The following is an 8879-nucleotide window of genomic DNA, read 5'->3' as shown; positions in this document are numbered from 1 at the left end:
CGCGGAGGCAAGACGTGGATAGTGGGAATTCACTGACAGCCAATGAAATTGCAGTATTATCTACGCTGTCCAATGTCCTGAAAAGCCACATTTGGACGCGGGTTCGAGACTCAGTTGGGCTGTTGATCAAGAAAAGTGTTCCCTACTTTGCTATTTTTGGAGTGTCACTTTATCCCAGTGGCAGACAGATTATATCAGTACTTGACTTATTTATTTATAACCTATATGTAACATATTAGTTTTCTTCTCATAAACATTTGAATTGCAATTACTTAAATTAAATATGTCTTGACTGTTCACTAAAATGATTCACATATTAATGACACATGTAGACATTAGTCCATGAAATATATTTATTCACAACAAGGACAGTAAATATTGAACACACAGGCCATAGTGCAAGGTCACACAAACAATAAAAATAGTAAAACAAATATAATTTATATCATAAAAGAATGTAATTATTAAAATAAGAAAAGATATATACATGACAAAACACTGCCCATCTCTCTTATTTGCTCTTGTCAACGGCCCATCTGTTTTTCCCGTCTCATAGAAGGCAGATGCCTTGAACTCTCTCCACGTCATCTCCTTCTCCATGCCCTGGTCTCTGTACAGGGAAAATACTTTGGCAGGACAATAAACGTACTTCCCTGCTACCCCCGGGAACCCGGTGTGAATGTGAGGGCTGTTTGGGCCCTGCTTCAGTCCCATCCCACAAAAGCGACACCTTGGACCAGTGTTCTGGGGTTCTGTGCTGGGATTCAGTTCTCTTCCTCTTCTGCTGGCCTCTCTCCTCCACCCTTTTCTTTGTGGCAGACAGTTCCTGCTGAAAGAACTGTGTTCCTGCAAAGTCATTAAATGGCATTTTTGGGTTTGTCAGACCCTCAGCACCGTAAGCTTTAAAAACTTTAGTGGAGCAGTAAAAGTATCTGCTGGTAGAAGAAGTGGATGGAGTAACCATCATTCTCATACCTGGACTTTGGCTGACCACAGGAAAGGCACGTTTTTGTCTGCTTCTTTGAAGCCACTGGTTGTTGTTGTTGCTGCTGATGCTGTTGTTGCTTTTCAATAATATTTTGCACAATTTGCTCAATAGAGGCTTTTGTGAGGGTCTGACTAGGTGGAGGTGGGTTCACGACTGCAACAGGCATTGTTACAACCGGCACCCGGGTCGTCTCGCTGCCCTTTGTCAGAGCGTGCCAGAGTTCCTGCCGCTCTTGCAGTTTTTCGGGGCTGGTGTTTAAAGACGAGCTGGTGTTCAGTAATTTGCAGAGGTGTTTAACATATAGTAAGATGTGGTGTTTAGTTGTTGGGTGGAGCATGTTGTTTGGGTCTGTGCAAGAGTTGTGAACTAGAGCAGCATAGTCCTGGTCCACTAGCTTGAGCATGTCCTTCATGCCACAGTGTTTATTGAGCAGGTTGTCAATAGTTGCCTTCATGGGGGCCGGCCACCGCTTGTGGTCCAACACAAACACTCTCCCCCCTGTCTTCACAGGTCCAGTGCAGCGGCAGTCGGCGAGGACAGCAGCGGCAGAGACGGCCGACATGTTTCTCGAAGACAAAGACAAAGGATACAATAAGTTATTCAGATCTACAGAAGGAAACCTCCTGAAAATGAATATGATTAAAATTCAGTTCCTACTAACTAAAGTCTGGTCCATTACTATGCCTGTGTGTTTGATGTTACCTGGATCTGTCGGAGGTCCGGGAGTCACGTCTGGTTTGACAGCAGCAGAATCCACAGGAGGGCGTGGAGGAAACTGGAACAGCTTCTGTGGTGCCATGAAGAGTGAGGATGACTGGGCAGTAGGCACGCTGCTTTGAGGAGGTGGATTCAGGGCCGGGGGGGCAGAGTCCGACTTGGTCCTGTGCTTGTCCCAGTCCACAGGAACTGGGCGGCAACCAGGCTCAACGTACTGCAGGCCAAACTTTTCTCCAGTGTCGGTGCTCGAGAGATGAAATGCTGGATACTTCATCTGTCCCAACACCCGTTCGGAGGCTGCGTTGAGCTGGGCCATCAATGCAGGATCAAAGACGGCTGGGAGGTGAACGCCTGGCTGCTGCAACGGAAAAACCTTTGTTTGTTATTTATACTTTGACAGTACACAAAACTGCTGTTAGTAAAGGCAGAAAGTATCTTTACTTCACCTGCTTTGTTCAGCCAAATCCAATCAATCAGACTGTTTGTAACATGATTACGTACAGAGTATATTTCATTCATACACATGTGTTCATGTTGCAATGGGTTAATATTCAGGAGCCAGTCATCACTATGTCACCTGGGCAGGGAAGCACCTTGACTTCAAACACACAGCAAACACATGCAAGCAGGTGTTAGTATCACAGCAGGTTCTCTTCATGCACATCAGAAAACAAAGACGGATACGTACCCTCATCAGGACCGGAGTCCATTCATCGTCACGAGGACAACAGGCGGAACACCAAAAGACAAACAGGACCAGAACACGGCCGACACCAGACGAGTCCTGCTGCATGTGGGAGAGGAACTCATGGTCCCAGTTGTGTCGGTCGGCGGCACGGTGCTCTGGGTTAAAGACCTCTTTCTCGTCGTCTGGCAGATGAGGAGGATGACGAAGATGCAGAAACAGCTATAAAACACACACAAAACAATATCAAATATGCTGAATAGAATACAGGATTAATAGCAAATCGTCTGAACTGTAAACGATTGTGAATCTTCAGGGAGGGGAAACAAATAAATAAAAGAGAGCACATGTTTACTCACAGCTCTGCACATGTTGCTTTGAAGGAGAGATGCTCAGCATCATCCTCTCCAGCTCTTCATCTTCATCCATCACTGTGATGCAAACAAACAAGTTAGAAAGAAAGAAAGAAATATCTTCTTGCATTTGCGCTTGTATGACTTGCATGTAGATCCCTGACAAGACACCAGACTCACCAATGGCTTCAGCAGGAGCATGTGAGGCGTGTGACATCACAGGTGAGGCGTGTGACATCAGAGGGGAGACAGTGGGTGGCTGCAGCTTCTTCTTGAGGTAGAGTTGTAGCTTATGCATCTTTGTGCCTGCAGTGCAGTTCTTCTTCAGGATGAAGGATGCATAGCCGTCCTCCCTGCTCTCCCAGACCTCTCGCCAGGTGCTGTAGGCACGAGTCCCAAAACCCACCAGCTGGTCATCCTCCGATGCTGCTGCTGTCACAACTGGCTTGTGTTCCTCATAGTTGAGGAGAGACTGGATTCCTCCAAACATGAGGGAATAGTTGAGAAAGGACAGGAGGCTGTCCTTGTTGTGCCCCGCTGCCATGAACACTCCTGCAGCTTCCTCTCTTTGCTGGTTCCTGATGAGGTAGATGGTGTATCAAATGTCATTCTCCAGAAGCCAGCGGAAGGAATGAAACAGCCATTCTCCCAGGGTAAAACACATGTCTGCTCATCTCTCCTGTTATGAAAAAGAGTAGAGTATATTAGTAAGTATATTAATACGCTATAGACAGGCATTGTTTCCAAACAATATAGTTTCTGAACCTTAAGTCCTTTGTTGAGGCACACTATTTACATGTCAGTGGCAGGCAGGCAGGCAGGCTACCCCCCCCCCCCCCCCCCATCTCCTGTGCCCTGAACATCTTGTGGAAAAGTACATGGAGGTGAACTCCCCCCCACAGTCATGTGACTCAAGTAACAATGAAGTGTGAAGGGTCTTATCAAGAAATGATCTCCATTCCCTTGTGACCATCCCAAAAATATCTGCATCAGACTATGAGTATACTTTTATATAAACACCGTATCACATTCTGCTGTTCTCTGTTTTAACAGTGGTGGAGAAAGTATACAGAACTTCTACTTCGGGGAAATTAGAAATATTAATACCACCATATGGTGGTCCTGCATTAAAAATAAATAAAAGTAAAAGTTACAATTACTCACTACTGTTTTAATATGCTGCTGGTCGTTTAATCTAGAATTACACCTTTATTAGTTGAGTGTAATACACGTGATATGTTAAAGTAAAGCTTCATCAGTCACGTTAAACGAGGAGAAGTGCGCGTTTAGTGAAGTTACGGGAGACAATAAAAAGAGAAACTCCGTGACTCCCTGTTTACAGTTTACCGTTCCTTCACAGCGTGTATGTAACGTAATATCCACAGTATTGATATGGTCATGTAACGTCATATCCACGGTATTGATATGGTCATTCCGACAGCATTATTTATTTAAATGATGTCGCGTTAACTTCCCGTTTCAACAGCGCAAGAAAGTCACATACACGGAGAAACCAAACTGAAAAAACACAACCAACTTTACAGTGCGAACAAGAGACTGTCAAGACTAATTTTCATTACATGTTAGTTCATTGTAATAAGTTAGAACGACTTACTGCTTGACGTAACGGTGGAGCTCCAGAGATCCGTATGTGCAGTCGGTCCTTCTCACAGCAGACTGAATGAGACGGAGGAGGGGGAGGAGCGGGAGGAGCTTCACTCTGAAAACAGCGCCACTGAGCTGCGAGTGGCCAGAGATATATTACATCGGCGATTTTAGACACCGCCATAGAGAATGAATGGGAAGCTGTTTAGGGCCGTTTAGCTAAAGAATCCCCGGTGCCCGCGCGGAGGGTTAATAAAAGTCTATATTCTATTCTTGTCCAATCAGACCTCCCTCCAGAGACACGCCCCCAAAAACGATTGCTAAGAAAGTCGACCTCCTGAGCTTCTCCGACCCCGGATGTTCGTCAGAGCGTCTGATTGGTCGAGGAATTAACCAAAAAGGACAAAAGTGCCTTTGAGCAAACACGTTTATTTGAGTTTATTTGCTGCACCTTTAAACCTGCAACCGGCACAGTGACTGGACGAGCAGCGAGTCTCTGAGTCTCTGAGCCTCTGAGTCTTTGCGTCTCGGAGTTTTTGAGTCTCTGAGTCCCTGAGTCTCTGAGTATCTGAGTCTTTGAGTCTCGGAGCCTCTGAGTCTTTGCATCTCTGAGTCCCTGAGTCCCTGAGTCCCTGATTCCCTGAGTCTCTGAGTCTCTGAGTCCCTGAGTCCCTGATTCCCTGAGTCCCTGAGTCTCTGAGTATCTGAGTCTTTGAGTCTCGGAGCCTCTGAGTCTTTGCATCTCTGAGTCTCTGAGTCTCTGAGTCTTCTCATCGACAGCGTCAGCAGGTTTTGAGCTGCTGAGTGAAACTTCCTTAAAATCAGAGAAAGGCCTGAAGTCATGTGACTGAAACGTGACTGCATGAATTCTCCTGAATTAAGGAAACAGGGTGTGTCTATGCGCTGCAGACCCCCCCACCCTGGGGGGGCGTGGCCTATCGAATATAAACCCCACCGGCCGGACTCCCCTGCACCATCACCGTTCACCCGGAGCTCCGCAGAAGACTTTAAACTGAGTTGTTGTTGTTGATGTTGTCATGGCCATCGGTAGAGCTCGAGTGGCCGTGGGCTGCATGGCGGCCGGCGCCCTGACGGTGCTGATGGGAGTCGTGTTTCTGTTCGTGGGCCCGGCGGTGATGAAGGACCAAGTGATCAAGGTCAGTCCTTCACCTCCTTCCTGGTTCTGTCGCTTTATTTATTGAAGTATTTTATTCTTTTACTCCACATGCAAAGCAAATGATTTCTGAAGAGAATAATAAAATGTTTCAGACTTCACTTCATGTTTATCATCATGACATTATGATAACAACCTCAGGAATGGTCTTTGTGGTCTTTAGTTCTTTTAGGGTCTTTGGAGTCTTTGGTTTATTTAAGGTCTTTATGGTCTTTGAGTCTTTGGAGTCTTAGTGTCTTTGTGTCTTTGGAGTCTTTAAGGTCTTTAAGGTATTTGGAGTCTTTGGTGTCTTTTGAGCCTTTGGAGTCTTTAGGGTCTTTATGGTCTTTGGAGTCTTTGGTGTCTTTATGGTCTTTGGAGTCTTTAGGGTCTTTATGGTCTTTGGAGTCTTTAGGGTCTTTATGGTCTTTGGAGTCTTTGGTGTCTTTATGGTCTTTGGAGTCATTGGTGTCTTTATGGTCATTGGTGTCTTTGGAGTCTTTAGGGTCTTTATGGTCTTTGGTGTATTTGTGTTTTTGGAGTCTTTAAGGTCTTTAAGGTATTTGGAGTCTTTGGTGTCTTTGGAGTCTTTAGGGTCTTTATGGTCTTTGGAGTCTTTGGTGTCTTTATGGTCTTTGGAGTCTTTAGGGTCTTTGGAGTCTTTAGGGTCTTTATGGTCTTTGGAGTCTTTGGTGTCTTTATGGTCTTTGGAGTCGTTGGTGTCTTTATGGTCATTGGTGTCTTTGGAGCCTTTGGAGTCTTTCGGGTCTTTATGGTCTTTGGTGTCTTTGGAGCCTTTAAGGTCTTTAAGGTACTTATGGTATTTAAGGTCTTTGGAGTCTTTAAGGTATTTTTTGTCTTTGGAGTCTTTAAGGTCTTTGAAGTCTTTGGAGTCTTTAAGGTCTTTGGACACTTTGTAGTCGCTGGTGTATTCAATGTATTTAGGGCCTTTGGAGTCTTTAAGGTATTTAGAGTCGTTAGGGTCTTTGGAGTCTTTAGGGTCTTTATGGTCTTTGGAGTCTTTGGAGTCTTTAGGGTCTTTATGGTCTGTGGTGTCTTAGGTATCTTTGGAGTCTTTGGAGTCTTTATGGTCTTTGGTGTCTTTGGAGCCTTTAAGGTCTTTAAGGTACTTATGGTATTTAAGGTCTTTGGAGTCTTTAAGGTATTTTTTGTCTTTGGAGTCTTTAAGGTCTTTGAAGTCTTTGGAGTCTTTAAGGTCTTTGGACACTTTGTAGTCGCTGGTGTATTCAATGTATTTAGGGCCTTTGGAGTCTTTAAGGTCTTTAGAGTCGTTAGGGTCTTTGGAGTCTTTAGGGTCTTTGGAGTTTTTAGGGTCTTTGGAGCCTTTGGAGTCTTTGGAGTCTTTAGGGTATGTATGGTCTTTGGAGTCTTTGGAGTCTTTCGGGTCTTTATGGTCTTTGGTGTCTTTGGCGCTTTTAAGGTCTTTAAGGTCTTTACGGTATTTAAGGTCTTTGGAGTCTTTACGGTCTTTAGAGTCGTTAGGGTCTTTGGAGTCTTTGGAGTCTTTATGGTCTTTGGAGTCTTTGGAGTCTTTAGGGTCTTTATGGTCTGTGGTGTCTTAGGTATCTTTGGAGTCGTTGGAGTCTTTAGGGTCTTTATGGTCTTTGGTGTCTTTGGAGCCTTTGGAGTCTTTGGAGTCTTTAGGGTCTTTATGGTCTTTGGAGTCTTTGGAGTCTTTAGGGTCTTTATGGTCTGTGGTGTCTTAGGTATCTTTGGAGTCGTTGGAGTCTTTAGGGTCTTTATGGTCTTTGGTGTCTTTGGAGCCTTTGGAGCCTTTGGAGTCTTTGGAGTCTTTAGGGTCTTTATGGTCTTTGGAGTCTTTGGTGTCTTTATGGTCTTTGGAGTCGTTGGTGTCTTTATGGTCATTGGTGTCTTTGGAGCCTTTGGAGTCTTTCGGGTCTTTATGGTCTTTGGTGTCTTTGGAGCCTTTAAGGTCTTTAAGGTATTTATGGTATTTAAGGTCTTTGGAGTCTTTAAGGTATTTTTTGTCTTTGGAGTCTTTAAGGTCTTTGGACACTTTGTAGTCGCTGGTGTATTCAATGTATTTATGGCCTTTGGAGTCTTTAAGGTCTTTAGAGTCGTTAGGGTCTTTGGAGTCTTTAGGGTCTTTGGAGCATTTGGAGTCTTTGGAGTCTTTAGGGTATGTATGGTCTTTGGAGTCTTTGGAGTCTTTCGGGTCTTTATGGTCTTTGGTGTCTTTGGCGCCTTTAAGGTCTTTAAGGTATTTACGGCATTTAAGGTCTTTGGAGTCTTTACGGTCTTTAGAGTCGTTAGGGTCTTTGGAGTCTTTGGAGTCTTTAGGGTCTTTATGGTCTTTGGAGTCTTTGGAGTCTTTAGGGTCTTTATGGTCTGTGGTGTCTTAGGTATCTTTGGAGTCTTTGGAGTCTTTATGGTCTTTGGTGTCTTTGGAGCCTTTAAGGTCTTTAAGGTATTTATGGTATTTAAGGTCTTTGGAGTCTTTAAGGTATTTTTTGTCTTTGGAGTCTTTAAGGTCTTTGAAGTCTTTGGAATCTTTAAGGTCTTTGGACACTTTGTAGTCGCTGGTGTATTCAATGTATTTAGGGCCTTTGGAGTCTTTAAGGTCTTTAGAGTCGTTAGGGTCTTTGGAGTCTTTAGGGTCTTTGGAGCCTTTGGAGTCTTTGGAGTCTTTAGGGTATGTATGGTCTTTGGAGTCTTTGGAGTCTTTCGGGTCTTTATGGTCTTTGGTGTCTTTGGCGCCTTTAAGGTCTTTAAGATATTTACGGTATTTAAGGTCTTTGGAGTCTTTACGGTCTTTAGAGTCGTTAGGGTCTTTGGAGTCTTTAGGGTCTTTGGAGCCTTTGGAGTCTTTGGAGTCTTTAGGGTATGTATGGTCTTTGGAGTCTTTGGAGTCTTTCGGGTCTTTATGGTCTTTGGCGCCTTTAAGGTCTTTAAGGTATTTATGGTATTTTTTGTCTTTGGACACTTTGTAGTCGCTGGTGTATTCAAGGTATTTAGGGCCTTTGGAGTCTTTAAGGTCTTTAGAGTCGTTAGGGTCTTTGGAGTCTTTAGGGTCTTTGGAGTTTTTGAGGTCTTTATGGTCTTTGTGTCTTTGGAGTCTTTGGAGTCGTTAAGGTCTTTGGTGTCTTTAAGGTCTTTAGGGTCTTTATCGTCTAGCGACCCCTCAGAGGTATCTAGTGACCTTTGGAGGGGCCTGTACCTCGTGTTGGGAGCCCTATCACAGAGGAACTATCTCTGTGACCTTTGCTCTTCACCTCGTGCTCGTCATCAGTAGAACAGCGTCTTCCTCACTCCAGGAGCTTTACACCTTTGTTCTGAAAGAGGAGAACAAATATATATATATATTAGTTTAAAGTCAGGAGAACTTTATTTCCCTTT

At 44.3% G+C, this 8879-nt stretch overlaps 1 protein-coding gene across 5 annotated transcripts; it reads right to left on the bottom strand.

The window, feature by feature from the left end:
* Nucleotides 1-339: 339 nt before the first annotated feature.
* On the bottom strand, nucleotides 340-5275 carry LOC130205173 (amyloid beta A4 precursor protein-binding family B member 1-interacting protein-like). Of its 5 annotated transcripts, XR_008833887.1 has the most exons (7): nucleotides 4359-5275; nucleotides 2924-3422; nucleotides 2750-2821; nucleotides 2394-2612; nucleotides 1691-2063; nucleotides 976-1554; nucleotides 340-846 (listed from the first exon to the last, which is right to left on the bottom strand). XR_008833887.1 is itself a non-coding variant. In XM_056432363.1 (6 exons), exons 3-6 carry the CDS (start codon nucleotides 2759-2761, stop codon nucleotides 1493-1495), a joined length of 666 nt encoding a protein of 221 aa, XP_056288338.1. In that variant the 5' UTR covers nucleotides 2762-2831; nucleotides 2873-3422; nucleotides 4359-5275; the 3' UTR covers nucleotides 340-1492. The 5 variants fall into 5 exon arrangements, 4 of the variants coding, with proteins under 4 accessions (XP_056288338.1, XP_056288336.1, XP_056288340.1 ...); XM_056432363.1 differs by having other exon boundaries at nucleotides 340-1554; nucleotides 2750-2831; nucleotides 2873-3422; XM_056432361.1 differs by having other exon boundaries at nucleotides 340-1554.
* Between the last annotated feature and the right edge of the window lie 3604 nt (nucleotides 5276-8879).

Source organism: Pseudoliparis swirei, chromosome 15 (assembly GCF_029220125.1).
Source record: "Pseudoliparis swirei isolate HS2019 ecotype Mariana Trench chromosome 15, NWPU_hadal_v1, whole genome shotgun sequence".
NCBI classification, from domain to species: domain Eukaryota; kingdom Metazoa; phylum Chordata; class Actinopteri; order Perciformes; family Liparidae; genus Pseudoliparis; species Pseudoliparis swirei.
This window is presented reverse-complemented; position numbering and strand designations above follow the sequence as displayed.

Excerpts from the sequence above, each read along its gene's own strand:
- LOC130205173 (XM_056432363.1), bottom strand. Across the intron at positions 2,064-2,393 it reads GGACTCCGGTCCTGATGAGG|CAGCCAGGCGTTCACCTCCC; the intron begins GTACGTATCCGT and ends TTTCCGTTGCAG. Across the intron at positions 1,555-1,690 it reads CGGACCTCCGACAGATCCAG|AAACATGTCGGCCGTCTCTG; the intron begins GTAACATCAAAC and ends TTTGTCTTCGAG.